This window comes from Rhinopithecus roxellana, chromosome 1 (assembly GCF_007565055.1).
Source record: "Rhinopithecus roxellana isolate Shanxi Qingling chromosome 1, ASM756505v1, whole genome shotgun sequence".
Classification (NCBI taxonomy): Eukaryota; Metazoa; Chordata; class Mammalia; order Primates; family Cercopithecidae; genus Rhinopithecus; species Rhinopithecus roxellana.
The window spans coordinates 57954951-57972185 of NC_044549.1; the positions used below are offsets into that span (position 1 = coordinate 57954951).

The following is a 17235-nucleotide window of genomic DNA, read 5'->3' on the forward strand; positions in this document are numbered from 1 at the left end:
CTGTGGGTGGTCCCGCTCTCCACAGATGGGCGGCCCCCTCCCTGCAGGCACAGCTGGATTGCATCTGCCTGGGACATGGTAGAGGGTGTGGGACACTGGGACATATGCATATAAGCATGACACAGGTTCTCTCCTCCTTCTGGCTTATCCCCTACAAAGACAGGGTGAGTTACTTGGATCTAGGCCAAGGGGACCTTGGTTTCCCTAAGACAGGCCCAGAGTCACTCATTTGCCAGGGCTTCTCTCCTGTCAAGGAGATTGGGGTGGGGCCCAGGAGGCCCACCAGACAGATGGCTGAATCACAGGAGTGGCCGGCGGGACCCATGGCCTGAGGGCTTGTCTGGGCACCCCCACCGGCTTGGGGGTGAGTCATCCTCAGCTGCAGCCCCCACCCCCCACGGCGCTGCTGCCTTGTGGCTCTGCAGGAACCTATCCACTCCTCAGCCTGGTCACTGTGATTGACCTAAAGCAGCCAAGACCTGTGACCTTAGATGGAGTTAGGGGTACTCCCTCAGCATCTGTCCATGGAGAACCTTCTGGGAAATTCCCAGAAGCCAAGGGGGGTCGGTGGGTTTATAGTTAAGTGCGTCATATCGTTTGTCTGGGGGAGGAGTGGTGGGGGCGGCGACCTCTCAGGGATGTGGGTGAGGGCGGGTGCCTGGGTCCCCGCCTGCCGCTCCGCCCCCCGAGATCAGGGACTTTTCTCTGCTCTGCCCGCGGGACTGCAGCGGCGGCGGCGGGAGCGGGCGGACGCGCAGGCAAGACCAGGACTCGGGCTGGAGGGGCGCTGGGCTCGGACCCGCCAAGGCCGCAGGGGAGCAAGGGGCAGAGGCGGGGGTCCTAGCTGACTGCTTCTACCGACTAGGATGAGGCTGCGGCTTCTGGTGGCCGTGCTCTGCGCCGGGATCCTGGCAGGGGCGCCCCGAGTGCGAGCCCAGCACAGGGAGAGAGGTGGGCACCGCAAGGGAGGACCCGGCCCGGGGCACCGCAAGGGAGGACCTGGCCTGGGACACTGTACCGTGTCACCCTCCGCTCCACTCGGCCTTCATTCCCAACACCCCCCGCCCACAACCCAGCCAACTCCGCGACTCCCCGAGGATTCCTCCTAATTCTGGGACTCCCCGAACCCTCCGCGGTCGGTGCTGGGTTCCCTAAACTGCCTCCTCTCCTGTTCCGACTCAAATTCTGGCTCCCTGTGTGCACGCAGGGTCCCCTGCCTTATGTCAATCCGCGCCGGCCCCTAGAGGCTGACCTCAGTCCCAGGTCCACACCCGTGCTGGCGACTCTCCCTCCCCCGCACACCCCAACCCCCTGCGGGAGTCTGCTCTGGGACTCACCCAGCTCGACTCCCTCTAAGGCCCCCAGGCTCAGGCCGACTGGGCCCTGGTTTGCATAAGATGAGGCCTACTCTCCCCACCATCCCAAGTCCCAGCGAGGCCACCGTGCGGGGAGGCGGGTGGTTGGCCTCCCAGAAGAGGCCCTGATCTCTTCTGCCCGCCCCAGTGACCTGCACGCGCCTTTACGCCGCTGATATTGTGTTCTTACTGGATGGCTCCTCATCCATTGGCCGCAGCAATTTCCGCGAGGTCCGCAGCTTTCTCGAAGGGCTGGTGCTGCCTTTCTCTGGAGCAGCCAGTGCACAGGGTGTGCGCTTTGCCACAGTTCAGTACAGTGATGACCCACGGTGAGTAGTGGCCCTGAGGGCTGGGGACCACGGGATTCCCCCAAGACCCCTTCCCCAGGGAGGGAGGAGACCCGGGAAACCTCAGACCAGGTCTTTCCGGAAACAAGTTTTGGGGAACCTAGAGACCCCCTAGCCAGGACCTCCTCTGGAGACAGAGATAAGGATTCCCTAGGTAGAACCTTCATGCCCTGAAGCACCTCCAGGCTATTGCAAGACAGGAAGGTGCAAGACAGGCTGTGTTTTCTGAGCTGGAGATGGGGAGCCCAGGAGGGGGCCCCCGTGCCTTTTGGACTCTTCATGTTCTAGCCTCTTAACCCCTGCAGCCCTTCACCAGAGGCGCTCCATCTGGCCAGCATCCACTTTCCTACATCTGGACCCCTCCTCCTGCAATTATTTAATTAAGCAGCATCTTGTTTCCCACAGACTGTGAGCCCCTAAGGGCTCCTTCAGGCCTGCCCAGGCCCAGCTGCAGATGGTGCACAAAGGAGCCCCTGGGGAGTTTGTTAACCTGGGGGTTCCAGAGGAAAGTGGATGTGGAGAATCACAGAATGAAGGGACCTCTCAAGAGAACCTGATACCCATAACCCTCACCCTAGAGGCCTCCTCACGGCCAGGGCCAGAAGAGATCCTGAGTCCTAGCCTGTTGCCACCCCTACCCTCCAACAGGACAGAGTTCAGCCTGGATGCACTTGGCTCTGGGAGTGATGTGATCCGCGCCATCCGTGAGCTCAGCTATAAAGGGGGCAACACTCGCACAGGGGCTGCAATTCTCCATGTGGCTGACCGTGTCTTCCTGCCCCAGCTGGCCCGACCTGGTGTCCCCAAGGTGATCCTTACCCATTCCATGCCTCCCAAGATAACCCCAAATGAAGTGTTCAGGGGAGCCATGATTTGACCCCTGCACCTGTCCCAGGTCTGCATCCTGATCACAGATGGGAAGTCCCAGGACCTGGTGGACACAGCTGCCCAAAAGCTGAAGGGGCAGGGAGTCAATCTGTTTACTGTGGGTAAGGACTGAGCAGGGATGACAGGTCAGCTGGGGAGTGGGAGCGGTCAGAGAGCATGTGGGTGACTGAGTCCTGACTGGTTGTTACTTCAGGGATCAAGAATGCCGACCCTGAGGAGCTGAAGCGAGTTGCCTCACAGCCCACCAGTGACTTCTTCTTCTTCGTCAATGACTTCAGCATCTTGAGGACACTACTGCCCCTCGTTTCGCGGAGAGTGTGCACAACTGCTGGTGGCGTGCCTGTGACCCGGCCTCGTGAGTTCCTGCCTACATAGTGTGCCCCGACCTAGACCCTGGACCCCAACCCCCACTTGGGAGTGCTGATTCCATCCTATGTGTTCCTGACCCTAACCCCAACTCTGCACCATACATGCCCACCCCGATTCTCCTGCCTGATCCCCTGATCCCCCATTCCCAGCGGATGACTCAACCTCTGCTCCACGAGACCTAGTGCTGTCTGAGCCAAGCAGCCAATCCTTGAGAGTACAGTGGACAGCAGCCAGTGGCCCTGTGACTGGCTACAAGGTCCAGTATACTCCTCTGACGGGGCTGGGACAGCCACTGCCGAGTGAGCGGCAGGAGGTAGGATGTCAGGAGTGACAGGTGGTGGCTGGGGACTTGGCTGGGCAAGATAAAGTGACCTCTGGCCCTGGGCAGGTGAACATCCCAGCTGGTGAGACCAGCGTGTGGCTGCAGGGTCTCCGGCCACTGACTGAGTACCAAGTGACTGTGGTTGCCCTCTACGCCAACAGCATCGGGGAGGCGGTGAGCGGGACAGCTCGGACCAGTGAGCAATTCTGCCAGCCTCTGACCCCATTCACCTAACTCCCCACCCCACTACCCCCTCCCACTCCTGACTCCATGAATCCCTGGTGGGACTCTCCCCCAGCTGCCCTGGAGGGGCCGGAACTGACCATCCAGAATACCACAGCCCACAGCCTCCTGGTGGCCTGGCGGAGTGTGTCAGGTGCCACTGGCTACCATGTGACATGGCGGGTCCTCAGTGGTGAGTGAGAGATGTGGGCTGAGGGGAGTCCCTGCACCTCAGACAAAACTGTAGAGTCCTGTGTCTGCAAGGCCCACTGGCCTCTTGGTGCCCCCCATGCAGGTGGGCCCACACAGCAGCAGGAGCTGGGCCCTGGGCAAGGTTCAGTGTTGCTGCGTGACTTGGAGCCTGGCACGGACTATGAAGTGACCATGAGCACCCTGTTTGGCCACAGTGTGGGGCCCACCACTTCCCTGACGGCTCGCACTGGTAAGAAGGCTGGGCACTTTCGTCAGGCTGGGATGGGCAGGCAGGGCAAGGACCGGAGGCAACTGACATCCCATGTGCCCTGGGCAGATGCTTCTGTTGAGCAGACCCTGCGCCCGGTCATCCTGGGCCCCACATCCATCCTCCTTTCCTGGAACTTGGTGCCTGAGGCCCGTGGCTACCGCTTGGAATGGCGGCGTGAGACTGGTCAGTGTGGGGGAAGGGATGGACAGGCAAGGGTCAGGGCATGGCCTCAGCTGGCCTGACCCTGTCATCTTGCAGGCTTGGAGCCACCACAGAAGGTGGTGCTGCCCTCTGATGTAACCCGCTACCAGTTGGATGGGCTGCAGCCGGGCACAGAGTACCGCCTCACACTCTACACTCTGCTGGAGGGCCGCGAGGTGGCCACCCCTGCAACCGTGGTTCCCACTGGTGAGGGCTCTGTGGGCTGGGCCAGTGAGTGGGGGAGGTGTCGGAGCCCCAGGCTGCCTCTATGCTGTGCTCTCCAACAGGACCAGAGCTGCCCGTGGGCCCTGTGATGGACCTGCAAGCCACCGAGCTGCCCGGGCAGCGGGTGCGAGTGTCCTGGAGCCCAGTCCCCAGTGCCACCCAGTACCGCATCATTGTGCGCAGCACCCAGGGTAAGGTGGATGCAACCAGCACCCCCACCACACACACTGAAGTTCCAGCCTGAGGGGTCTGAGTGTACCTCCAGCCCTCTCCTTTCTTTTTTTTTTTTTTTTTTGAGACGGAGTCTCGCTCTGTCGCCCAGGCTGGAGTGCAGTGGCCGGATCTCAGCTCACTATAAGCTCCGCCTCCCGGGTTCACGCCATTCTCCTGCCTCAGCCTCCCGAGTAGCTGGGACTACAGGCGCCCGCCACCTCGCCCGACTAGTTTTTTGTATTTTTTAGTAGAGACGGGGTTTCACTGTGTTAGCCAGGATGGTCTCGATCTCCTGACCTTGTGATCCGCCCGCCTCGGCCTCCCAAAGTGCTGGGATTACAGGCTTGAGCCACCACGCCCGGCCCAGCCCTCTCCTTTCACACCTGGGTCCCTATAGTCTCCTCTCTGTCTCCTTATCCATTTGCTTCCCAGGATGGCATTGAGCCCTGAAGTGTCACAGGGTGTGTCTGCCCCTACCCTGCCCCAGCCAGTCTCCTCCCTGCCCCACACCCCTGTCCATGGCTTGCGACTCTGCATAGCCACAAACTCAATCACCTGCCTTTTTGTGACCCTAGTGGTGACCACTGTACACCAACCTCTCATTGCATGTCCCCATCCAGCACCGACATCTGCCATCCCACATCAATGTCTGTCAACAGCTCATCAGTTCTCACTGCAGTCCACTGGCTCCTGTCATCCTACATACCAGCATCCCACAGACCCCTGTCCTCCAGTGTCCCTGATCATCACTGGCCCCTTTCATCCTATGTGCTTGTCTTGCATTCACTTTTTTCAGCCATATGCCATCTCTCTGGTCCCCACCACCCCACATCCCCACCTCTATGGCCCTTCTTGCTCTGTGTCCCTGTCCATCACTGCCATCGTCCCATGTCCCTGTCTCTTTCTGACCCCTGCCCACCTATGCTGACTTCTCTCTTAGGGGTTGAGCGGATCCTGGTGCTTCCCGGGAGTCAGACAGCGTTCGACTTGGATGACGTTCAGGCTGGGCTTAGCTACACTGTGCGGGTGTCTGCTCGAGTGGGTCCCCGTGAGGGCAGTGCCAGTGTCCTCACTGTCCGCCGGGGTGAGCACTACAGGAAGCCTGTGGAGGACAGCTGTCTGCCTCACTCTGGTCCTGGTTCTGACCTCTGACGTCTGTGTTTAACCCCTAGAGCCGGAAACCCCACTTGCTGTTCCAGGGCTGCGGGTTGTGGTGTCAGATGCTACAAGAGTGAGGGTGGCCTGGGGACCCATCCCTGGAGCCAGTGGATTTCGGATTAGCTGGAGCACAGGCAGTGGTCAGTGTGGGGTGTGTGGGGGGACTGCTGAAGGGACCAATGAGGGTATGGGGGCTGGAGGGGACAGGCAGGAGCCATGCCAGCATTTCCCTCTGACCTCAGGTCCAGAGTCCAGCCAGACACTGCCCCCAGACTCTACTGTCACAGACATCACAGGGCTGCAGCCTGGAACCACCTACCAGGTGGCTGTGTCTGTACTGAGAGGGAGAGAAGAGGGCCCCGCTGCGGTCATCGTGGCTCGAACAGGTCAGGGCCTGCCCCCGTCCCTTGACTCTCTGCCTCCATTGCTCTTTCAGACCCCCATGCCTTCCCTTGCAGACCCTTGCTACTCCCCAGAACTCCTGCCTCCCCCTTCAGATTCCTACTCCCTCCTCCCTCAGAGACTCTGCTTCCCCTTCAGTTTCAGCTGTCTCCTCTTAAGCCCTTCCCATCTTCAGATTCCCCCGCTTCTCCCCTAAGACTCCCACAGTCTTTACCCTCAAATTTCCACCACCTCAGCCCTCAGACCCCCGCCCCTTTTTTGCTGGACCCAAATCTCCTTTGAGATTTACACTTTCTCCTCCATCAGACCCCCTCACTGCTTCCTAAAACCTCCATCTCCCCACTTCTCCACTGGACCTATTCACCATCTCCTCTATCAGATTCCTGTCTTCTGTTAGACTCTCATCGCCTTCCCCTATCAGTATCAGATAGCCCCACTCCTTCCTGCCTGCTCCAGCAGACTCCCCATTGCCTCTCCCCACTAGACCCACTGGGCCCAGTGAGGACAGTCCATGTGACTCAGGCCGGCAGCTCATCTGTCACCATTTCCTGGACCAGGGTTCCTGGCGCCACAGGATACAGGGTTTCCTGGCACTCAGCCCACGGTGGGGACTGGGGTTTGGGAGGGGGCGGGTCACAGTGGAATGGGGGCTGGGGGTTTTTTGGGGGTCCAGGTGGGGCTCTGGGGGACAGAGTTTGACTAGCCCTGGAGTTGCCTCCATCCCTGCTCCTAGGCCCAGAGAAATCCCAGTTGGTTTCTGGGGAGGCCACGGTGGCTGAGCTGGACGGGCTGGAGCCAGATACTGAGTATACGGTGCATGTAAGGGCCCATGTGGCTGGTGTGGATGGGCCCCCTGCCTCTGTGGTTGTCAGGACTGGTGAGTGGACCCTGACCAGCTGCTAGCCACACTGAATTAGCTACCCTGCCCTGCTGTGTATTCCTGATTGCCCAGCTGCCTCCACGCCCCTGCTCAGCGACTGTCCTGTCCACACTGACCCACCCTGCACTGATTAAGTGTCCACCCAACCTCCTGGTGGCCCCACACTGCCCACCCCAAGGCAGTGACCTCCTCCCTCTCAGGGCTGCCTACGGTGACCTGTCCACACTAACCTCACACTGACTTTCAGATTACCCCCGTGTCAACCATGCCTGCACTACCACTCTGTTCTCTGCCAGACCCCCTTACCTTGCCTCTGTCCCCAGCCCCTGAGCCTGTGGGCCGTGTGTCAAGGCTGCAGATCCTCAATGCTTCCAGCGACGTTCTGCGGATCACCTGGGTAGGGGTCACTGGGGCCACAGCTTACAGACTGGCCTGGGGCCGGAGTGAAGGTATGGCTCCCTGATGCCACCCCTATCCTTCCTGGCTGAGACTGCCCACCCCTAACCATTGCTCTATGCCCACCTGGCCAGGTGGCCCCATGAGACACCAGATACTCCCAGGAAACACAGACTCTGCAGAGATCCGGGGTCTTGAAGGTGGAGTCAGCTACTCAGTGCGAGTGACTGCACTTGTCGGGGACCTTGAGGGCACACCTGTCTCCATTGTCGTCACCACGCGTAGGCAGAGCATGAGCTGGAGAGCCTCAGGATGGGTGGTGTGGATGGTTTGGGGATCGGGGCTTGTGCTCCAGATTGGAGAAAGGACCAGGACTGGTAGTGAGCCTTTGGGGGCGGGGTCTGAGAGGAGGGAAGATGAAGCCCGGGATAGGCAGAGGGGCTGGCTGAGTGGGGTGCATGTGCCAGGGTGGGCCTGGGATTGGCACAGGGGCCATTGGGGCAGAGCCTCCCTGATTCCTGAGCTTTCTCTCCAGCGCCTGAGGCTCCGCCAGCCCTGGGAACGCTTCACGTGGTGCAGCGCGGGGAGCACTCGCTGAGGCTGCGCTGGGAGCCGGTGCCCGGAGTGCAGGGCTTCCTTCTGCGCTGGCAACCAGAGGGTGAGGGGTGTCCCTGGGAGGAGGTTAGGAACCAATGGGGGCAAGGCTGTGGCAGACGCCACAAGGTAGGTGAGGACAGTGACAGTGAGTGGGGTCTGTCATTGGGGGTCTGCGAGATCAGTGACAGTAGGTAAGATCAGTCAATGAAGTGGGCGGGATCAGTGAGTTCATGGAGGGTCAGTCTGGCAGGGTCCGTAAAGTGGGCAGAGTCAGTGAGGATGAGGAAGATCAGTCAGGAGGGTGGACCCAGTTAACAGAGCCAGTGAGGTGGGCGGGCCCTTTAATGCCCCCAGGTGTCACTCTCCCACATGCTCTTGGCCCTCACCCTCACGCCTGCCCCAGGTGGCCAAGAACAGTCCCGGGTCCTGGGGCCCGAGCTCAACAGCTATCACCTGGACGGGCTGGAGCCAGCCACACAGTACCGCATGAGGCTGAGTGTCCTAGGGCCGGCTGGAGAAGGGCCCTCTGCAGACGTGAAAGCGCGCACTGGTAAGCCTGCCTCACCTTGGCGTGCTCCTCCCCTACTGATGACCCACCCTGGCTTCCTGCACCCCGACTCTGAGTGACTCCTCCTGTACCCCCACCCCTCACCCTCTGACCCTGGGTGACCCCAGCACAACCTCTCATGACGCTTCAATAAGACAAACCCGACCCAGGATCTCAGATCTCTCTCCCCTCTGGGTTCTCAGGACTCAACCTCTGATCCTCGATCCTTTTTTTTTTTTTGAGACGGAGTCTCGCTCTGTCGCCCAGGCTGGAGTGCAGTGGCCGGATCTCAGCTCACTGCAAGCTCTGCCTCCCGGGTTTACGCCATTCTCCTGCCTCAGCCTCCCGAGTAGCTGGGACTACAGGCACCCACCGCCTCGCCCAGCTAGTTTTTTTTTTTTTTGTATTTTTTAGTAGAGACGGGGTTTCACCATATTAGCCAGGATGGTCTCAATCTCCTGACCTCGTGATCCTCCTGTCTCGGCCTCCCAAAGTGCTGGGATTACAGGCTTGAGCCACCGTGCCCGGCCTGATCCTCGATCTTTCATTCCTCCTTCAGAGTCACCTCGTGTTCCAAGCACTGAACTACGTGTGGTGGACACCTCGATCGACTCAGTGACTTTGGCCTGGACCCCAGTGTCCAGGGCATCCAGCTACATCCTATCCTGGCGGCCACTCAGAGGCCCTGGCCAGGGTGAGGGGGAGGCCAGGGTTGGGGTGGGCTGGCAGTTGGGGCTCTGTGGAGACTGGTTTTTAATCAAGTTCTCTCTCCTACATAAGTGCCTGGGGCCCCGCAGACACTTCCAGGGATCTCAAGCTCCCAGCGGGTGACAGGGCTAGAGCCTGGCGTCTCTTACATATTCTCCCTGACGCCTGTCCTGGATGGTGTGCAGGGTCCTGAGGCATCCGTCACACAGACGCCAGGTATGGTGGGCATAGTGGGAAGGGCAGAAAGGTGTGTCTGGGTGGGCTGCTCGCTTCAGTAACTTGTTCCCCTTCCTGCAGTGTGTCCCCGTGGCCTGGCGGATGTGGTGTTCCTACCACATGCCACTCAAGACAATGCTCACCGTGCGGAGGCTACGAGGCGGGTCCTGGAGCGTCTGGTGTCGGCACTTGGGCCTCTTGGGCCACAGGCGGTTCAGGTTTGGTCCTGGGGCAACCAGATTCCTACCTCTCCCTGTGGCCCCCCACCCAGGCTCCATGCCAGGTACTATCTCCTGACCACCCAACAGGTTCAGTCATTCTCCCAGCTCTCCCACAGGCTCCAGATCTCACCTGCTGCCTGGCTTCCTATCCTGCCGTCACTGCTGACTCCCTAATAGATAGTCAGGCTTTGGTCACACACACCCTGATGTGTTTCTCCAGGCTCTGTGCACCCTCATCCCTGCTCTATCATCCTCCTCAGGCTCTGTGTCTCCCTCCACTCCAGGTTGGCCTGCTGTCTTACAGTCACCGGCCCTCCCCACTGTTCCCCCTGAATGGCTCCTATGACCTTGGCATTATCTTGCAAAGGATCCGTGACATGCCCTACATGGACCCAAGTGGGAACAACCTGGGTGAGGACTGCAGCAGGCATGGACTCTTGGGGCTATCCACTGGGAGCTTGGTGCCCCAGGGTTCTGACATGTCCTTCCTTCCAGGCACAGCCGTGGTCACAGCTCACAGATACGTGTTGGCACCAGATGCTCCTGGGCGCCGCCAGCACGTGCCAGGGGTGATGGTTCTGCTAGTGGATGAACCCTTGAGAGGTGACATATTCAGCCCCATCCGTGAGGCCCAGGCTGCTGGTAAGGAGTAGGCTGATGGGGAAGGGGTCTGGGAATAGGGGTGGCCCTGACAGGGCTATCAAGCAGCCACTGGACCCCACCTTAGGGCTTAAAGTGGTGATGTTGGGAATGGCTGGAGCAGACCCAGAGCAGCTGCGTCGCTTGGTGCCGGGCATGGACTCTGTCCAGACCTTCTTCGCCGTGGATGATGGGCCAAGCCTGGACCGGGCAGTCAGTGGTCTGGCCGCAGCCCTGTGTCAGGCATCCTTCACTACTCAGGTTTGGAAGAGCCCTCTGGGGGACTGGGTGGTAGAAAATAAGGGATCTGGGGGTTCTTGGTAGAAATGTTCAACCTCAAAGAGACCGTATGTCCACAGCCCCGGCCAGAGCCCTGCCCAGTATATTGTCCAAAGGTAAGAGTCCTGCGACGAGAGGTGGGCAGGAAGCTGCACCTGGGGCTAGCCACTCTGACCCACATCTGACTTGTCTTTCCCCAGGGCCAGAAGGGGGAACCTGGAGAAATGGTGAGTGCACCTGCAGGGTGGGGAATAGAGAATGGGTTGGGTGTCAGTGGGGCAGGGGAGGTTGGCAGCACAGGTCTCACTGATCACCCTTCCTAGGGCCTGAGAGGACAAGTTGGGCCTCCTGGCGACCCTGGCCTCCCGGTGAGTGCCCCCCACATCTGTCCCTGTACCCTGACTGGCTTATCACCACCTAACCTGCTCTCTTCTCTCAGGGCAGGACTGGTGCTCCTGGCCCCCAGGGGCCCCCTGGAAGTGCCATTGCTAAGGGCGAAAGGGTGAGTGTGGGGACCATCGCGGTTTCTCTGAGGCACTCCTCAAAGCTTTCTCAGGGTTTTTACAAGAGAGAAGGAATAAGCAGAGTTCGAATCATCAGAAATTCCTAGAAGCCCAGCTGGAGGTTATAAGCCACCGCAGAGACTTTAGGGGACACTCTGAAGTAGAAGGGCCAGTGGGGCTTCTAGCCCCTCTGCAGAGCCTGAGCAGCAGCTCTAAGTCCCAGAGGCAGGGATGCCCTCTGCCTTGTCACTGCCCTTGTGCCTAGAATTGGACTCCGTGCAGCTCTGAGGGGCCACTTCTCTGCCTCACTGTTCCACCCCCAATAATACCTGGGGGCCAGTGAGGTAGGGGACCCTTTGTTGATGGGGTGAGGCCCCTCCAGCAAACCAGGGGCCTTGGGGGAGGGTCCCTTCCTGCCCTGACCTCTTCACCTCCTCAGGGCTTCCCTGGAGCAGATGGGCGTCCAGGCAGCCCTGGCCGCCCCGGGACTCCTGGGACCCCTGGAGCCCCTGGCCTAAAGGTGAGCAAGCCTTGCCCTGCGGGTCAGGGTGGGCGCTGCCTGAGTGGGTGGGCGGCTCCGACTGTTCTGCCTCTGGCCTCCATTTGCAGGGCTCTCCAGGGTTGCCTGGCCCTCGTGGGGAACCGGTAAGGCGCCCTCCCTTCTTTGCTTTCCAAGTGTCTTCCCAGGGCTCTTCCACAGGGCGGGAGCCTGGGGTGGTAGGTCAGTGCCCACGCTGACACCCGCCTGAGCCCAAGCACCACCCTCTGCTCTGTTTGGTCCTCAGGGAGAGCAAGGACCTCGAGGCCCAAAGGGGGAGCCGGTAGGTGAAGGGGGAAGGGAGGCGGCCGGGATGTCCCAGGGAGGAGCAGGACTGCCCCACGCCAGACCCTGTGCAGGGCCTAAGGCGCAAATAAGAATAGCTGGACGTGTCTAGGGGCTTATTCCAACTCAAGGCCCCCATATCCTGAATCCTGCCCACTGTTCTCTGTCCCTACAGGGGGCTCCTGGACAAGTCATTGGAGGCGAAGGACCTGGGCTTCCTGGGCGGAAAGGGGACCCTGGACCATCGGTAAGTCCAGGGTATGTGGTGGCGAGTGATGGGTAGTGGGGGTACCGACACGAGGGGGTGAGAGGAGGGTCTGTGGGGTTGCACCTTATACTTTGTCTCCTCCATCAGGGCCCCCCTGGACCTCGTGGACCACTGGGGGACCCAGGACCCCGTGGCCCCCCAGGGCTTCCTGGAACATCCGTGAAGGTGACAACCTCATGAGTGCCATGTGATGCAGAGACCTGGTGACCCCATTTGAACCCATATAACCCCTACCAGTTCCTCTGGCTCTTGTGACCCTCTGATCACCCCCATGCTCACCATGATGCCTCAGTTCTCCCAAGATCCTTGTAATCCAATTGGACCCCATGACCCTCATCCCTCCTGGTATCTTTGGGAGTGAGGTGTGGCCCAGGGTCATGGGGTCATCATCTGTTTTCTAGGGTGACAAAGGTGATCGTGGGGAGCGGGTAAGTGAGGGACGGGTTGTGCTGGGGGTGGCTTAGAGTCTGATTCCCCTGTTCATTCCGTGACCTGCTGTTCTCTCCCAGGGTCCCCCTGGACCAGGTGAAGGTGGCATTGCTCCTGGGGAGCCCGGGCTGCCGGTGAGTGGGCCTTGAGGCTCTGCTGGGGGCCCTGCTCAGGGCTGTGGGTCTCTCCTGGGGCAGTGGTTGGGTGCTGGGCTTCATGGTTCTTGGCTCACATTTTTACTTACTTCCTCCTAGGGTCTTCCCGGAAGCCCTGGACCCCAAGGCCCCATTGGCCCCCCTGGAGAGAAAGGAGAAAAAGTAGGAAGCCTGACTTGATGATATCCCAGTTCTGGGGTGGGAGGCTGGGTGCTAGGGGCAGGGCCTCCCTTTGGTCTTCCCACCCGTGCGTATCTCCTTCAGGGTGACTCTGAGGATGGAGCTCCAGGCCTCCCAGGACAACCTGGGTCTCCGGGTGAGCAGGTGAGTGGAGGGGCCAGGGGTTCTGAATGTGGTGGGCACAGCTCCAGCCCCCACCTCAATCGTCAACCACTGCTCCATCCTCATGCCCAAACGCAAATCTCTGAACCCCCAAATTCATCCCTTCCAGGGCCCACGGGGACCTCCTGGAGCTATTGGCCCCAAAGTGAGTACCAACTGGGGGACTGAGGTGTGAGGGGTGCTACTCCAGGCTCCCCGTGGTGTTAGGGGAGGCTGGAAGATCAGGAGATAACAGTTCCCTCCAGGTCAGAGGTTGTGGTTTTGGAGGGGATGGTTGGAGTTTGAGACCCATTGTCTGGGGTTTGACATTCAAGCCCCACACCAACCCTCTCTCTCTCTGTCGTTCTCTCACCCTCTGTCTTCAGGGTGACCGGGGCTTTCCAGGGCCCCTGGGTGAGGCTGGAGAGAAGGTAAGTGCAACCTGGGGGGCTCCAAGGGCCCTGGAGGATCTAGCCCAACTCAGCTCTGACCTCTTCTGTTCCATCAGGGCGAACGTGGACCCCCAGGCCCAGCGGGATCCCGGGTGAGCCCACTGGCTGCAATGCTCATACCAGCTGACCTGGCTGTGCCCTTTCTGGTTTTGGCTTCTTGCCCTTGACCCCCGCTGCCCCTGTTCCTCACCCCTCCTCAATGACCCCTTATCTCTGCTGATACAGGCTCTAACCCTCAGCCTCAGGGACCTGGCTTTAAATCTCTGACCCTGCTGAACTGACCTTGACTTTCACTGACCTGGTCTCTGTCGTCCTGCCGAGTCTGACCCCTGCCAACCTAAATCCCAATCTTCCCTGACCCCTCTCCAGCCCTCACCCCAGCCTCTAGCCCTGCCCATATCCCCCGTCCCCACCCACCTGCACAGCTCTTCCCTTCCTCTCCTCCAGGGGCTGCCAGGGGTTGCTGGACGTCCTGGAGCAGAGGGTCCTGAAGTGAGTCTGTGACTGTGATGGGACCATGAGTGGGACTTTTGTGTGTCCCTCCCCTTTCCTTTCCCCTCCTGGACTCCCACTTTCTCTACATTCAGGGGCCACCAGGACCTACCGGCCGCCAAGGAGAGAAGGTGGGTCCTCGACTGGGGGTGGTACTGTCTGGTACTAGGGGTGTGGCAGGTAGGACACTGGGATTTGGGGCTCCAAGGTGACTCCCTGACCTGTCCCTGCTCCTATCCTCTCTCCACAGGGGGAGCCTGGTCGTCCTGGGGACCCTGCAGTGGTGGTGAGTGATGGGAGGATGGGGCTCTGAGCACAGCGCAGCCCTTGAGCAGAGATCCTCCTATAGAACACTATCTAGGCTGTGATTCCACAGTGCTGGGCCCGTGAGCAGTCTCGGAGCTCTGTGGCTCACCTGCTAGAACCTGCCTCAAGACTCCTGGCTGTGATCCTGTGACCCCATGACCGCCATGCAGGTCATGAGCTCTTTGTGTCAGTCCATTTCGTATAACCCCTTCCCTGCTATCAGCGGTGACCCTGTGACTTCTGGGTGGGGACTGAGCTGTATGATTTCGACTTCCATGTGACCTCCATTCCAATGAAGACTTTGGTCATACAACCCCAAGGCAGGGCCAAGCTGTATCTGTCCTGTTTGTTTTCAGGGACCTGCTGTCGCTGGACCCAAAGGAGAAAAGGTAAGCCTGGTATGGGGCAAGGGGAGGTTTCTACAGAATTGAGGTCTAGGTCATAGGGCCTATGTATGGGACTTGAGGGTCACATGACTTGCTAGGTCAGGGGGTTAACTGGAGCCTGGGACTAGCACTGATGGTCTTTGTCACCTCCAGGGAGATGTGGGGCCTGCTGGGCCCAGAGGAGCTACCGGAGTCCAAGGGGAACGGGTAAGTGAAGGGAAGTGTTTTTTTTTTTTTTTTTTTGAGACAGAGTCTCGCTCTGTTGCCCAGGCTGGAGTGCAGTGGCGGGATCTTGGCGCACTGCAAGCTCCGCCTCCCAGGTTCAAGTGATTCTCCTGCCTCAGCCTCCCAAGTAGCTGGGACTACAGGCGCCCGCCAGCGTGCCTGGCTAATTTTTTGTATTTTTTGTAGAGACAGGGTTTCACCGTGGTCTCGATCTCCTGACCTCGTGATCTGCCCGTCTCGGCCTCCCAAAGTGCTGGGATTACAGGCGTGAGCCACTGCACCCAGCCCGTGAAGGGAAGTGTTTAGGGGGCGGTTGGTAGAGGTTTTCTTCCTGACTTGTTATCCTTCCATACACAGGGCCCACCTGGCTTGGTTCTTTCTGGAGACCCTGGCCCCAAGGGAGACCCTGGAGACCGGGTGAATCAATGTCGGAATGGGGAGTGTGACAGAGGGAGATGAGGTGGTAGGACTCTGACTAAATCCTATCCCCCTTCTATTCCCTTCAGGGTCCCATTGGCCTTACTGGCAGAGCAGGACCCCCAGTGAGTACCCATGACCCTGGGCAACCTCAAGGCTTCCGGGGTCCCCTCCCCTTGAGGACTGCCTGCTTTGAGCATCCTGCATCACCTCCCTCTTGCCTCCTCCACAGGGTGACTCAGGGCCTCCTGGAGAGAAGGGAGACCCTGGGCGGCCTGGCCCCCCAGGACCTGTTGGCCCCCGAGGACGAGATGTAAGAGGCTGGACCCGGGGGAGTCACGGCGGGTAAGGGAGTAGGGCTGTTGCCAGCATCATGGGGTTCTTGAAACCAGGGCTGACACTCATGTTTCACAGGGTGAAGTTGGAGAGAAAGGTGACGAGGGTCCTCCGGTGAGACTTCTTCCCACTGTGGTTTCTGATCCTTTACCCTTGAACTAGGATCCCAGTGGGCTGGGGCTCCACCAGACCATCCATCCACTCTTTGCCTCCTGTCCAGCTGCTGCTCAGGCCCTTCTCTGTCCCCTCTCCCTGAGTGAGTTAGATCCTGGCTCCCTGTGCAGTATGACTTTTCTCTCTGTCACCAGGGTGACCCAGGTTTGCCTGGAAAAGCAGGCGAACGTGGCCTTCGGGTGAGTTTTGGCAGAGAGAAGTAACAGGGGTGATGGGAGGTGGGCATGAAGGTGATAGAAAAGGCTGAGGGGGGCTAAGGGGTGATGGGAGGCCCTGCAGGGAGACATGGGGTGATGGGAACCTCTGATGTGGATTTTGGAGTGATGGGGAGCCTGGGGCAGTGTAGGGGGTCACAGGGGCACTGCAAAATACTGGGAGGGTCTGTCTGAGGCCAGCTACTCTTCTTAGGGGGCACCTGGAGTTCGGGGACCTGTGGGTGAGAAGGGAAACCAGGGAGATCCTGGAGCGGATGGACAAAATGTGAGTCCCAATCTATGACTCCTCACCCCAACCTTAACCCTCCAACCAGTCAATTCCCAACACCTGATCCTACCCCCCAACCCCGTAATGCTAAACCCTCCCAATCTTCACTTCCTGTGACCCCTGCATCACGCCCACCTGAAGCCTACCAACATTCCCATGAGTCCTCATGGTGCTTCCAAAGCTCCCCCAAACTGCTGCCCACCTAGAGTGGTCCTGATCCCTGCCTTTCTGCAGGGCAGCCCTGGACCATCTGGATCCAAGGGTGACCGTGGGGAGCCGGTGAGTAGGGCTGGTGTCCTGGGCTCAGAAAGGATGGAGGGTCCCCTGGCACTGCTGCCAGTGTGCCTTCACACGAGGGGTCTGGAGGTCAAGGTGGGAAGCATGGATGGCCACCCATGCCTGCTGGGGGCTGGCATTAGGGTACTTCGGGGAACTTGGGGGCAGAGTTGAGCCTGGAGCAAACCAGAGCCATGGCCTGGGACCTGAGGCTTCCTGTTGACTATAATCATTTCCTTTCCCAGGGTCCCCCAGGACTCCCGGGACGGCTGGTAAGGGCTGCACTGGGTCTGGTCCTCTGTCATTGCCCTCACTTGCCCCTTTGGCTCCACATCATGTCCCCTCGTTCCTTCCACTAATTCCCACTTCCCCCACTGCCCCTCTGAAACCTCCACAGATCCCTGGAGCCCCTCACAGACCCTGTATCCCCTCGCCAACCACTCTTCCCCTTGTTGAGCCATTCTTCTCACTGGCCATTCCCCCCACAGGTAGACACAGGACCTGGGGCAAGAGAGAAGGTATTAGGGTCTGTGGGTGGAGG

At 59.7% G+C, this 17235-nt stretch overlaps 1 protein-coding gene across 1 annotated transcript in view; it reads left to right on the forward strand.

The window, feature by feature from the left end:
- The first annotated feature begins 749 nt into the window (after positions 1–749).
- COL7A1 (collagen type VII alpha 1 chain) overlaps positions 750–17235 on the forward strand; it is a 32523-nt gene continuing 16037 nt past the window's right edge. Inside the window, 57 exon segments of the mRNA XM_010370347.2 lie at positions 750–951; positions 1504–1684; positions 2351–2510; positions 2598–2691; positions 2784–2945; positions 3109–3272; positions 3348–3477; positions 3580–3696; positions 3799–3945; positions 4033–4149; positions 4225–4374; positions 4455–4583; positions 5546–5689; positions 5778–5903; positions 6006–6149; positions 6650–6769; positions 6899–7042; positions 7369–7494; positions 7576–7722; positions 7977–8099; positions 8442–8588; positions 9145–9279; positions 9366–9509; positions 9591–9727; positions 10015–10141; positions 10226–10372; positions 10458–10630; positions 10729–10764; positions 10849–10875; positions 10972–11016; positions 11088–11150; positions 11591–11671; positions 11761–11796; positions 11937–11972; positions 12150–12221; positions 12330–12407; positions 12644–12670; positions 12752–12805; positions 12926–12988; positions 13091–13150; positions 13278–13313; positions 13534–13578; positions 13656–13691; positions 14047–14091; positions 14187–14222; positions 14342–14377; positions 14754–14786; positions 14937–14990; positions 15366–15425; positions 15515–15550; positions 15658–15738; positions 15840–15875; positions 16070–16114; positions 16344–16415; positions 16653–16697; positions 16940–16966; positions 17183–17212. Of these exon segments, the coding sequence (XP_010368649.2) occupies positions 867–951; positions 1504–1684; positions 2351–2510; positions 2598–2691; positions 2784–2945; positions 3109–3272; positions 3348–3477; positions 3580–3696; positions 3799–3945; positions 4033–4149; positions 4225–4374; positions 4455–4583; positions 5546–5689; positions 5778–5903; positions 6006–6149; positions 6650–6769; positions 6899–7042; positions 7369–7494; positions 7576–7722; positions 7977–8099; positions 8442–8588; positions 9145–9279; positions 9366–9509; positions 9591–9727; positions 10015–10141; positions 10226–10372; positions 10458–10630; positions 10729–10764; positions 10849–10875; positions 10972–11016; positions 11088–11150; positions 11591–11671; positions 11761–11796; positions 11937–11972; positions 12150–12221; positions 12330–12407; positions 12644–12670; positions 12752–12805; positions 12926–12988; positions 13091–13150; positions 13278–13313; positions 13534–13578; positions 13656–13691; positions 14047–14091; positions 14187–14222; positions 14342–14377; positions 14754–14786; positions 14937–14990; positions 15366–15425; positions 15515–15550; positions 15658–15738; positions 15840–15875; positions 16070–16114; positions 16344–16415; positions 16653–16697; positions 16940–16966; positions 17183–17212 (5151 nt within the window). The 5' untranslated portion in view covers positions 750–866.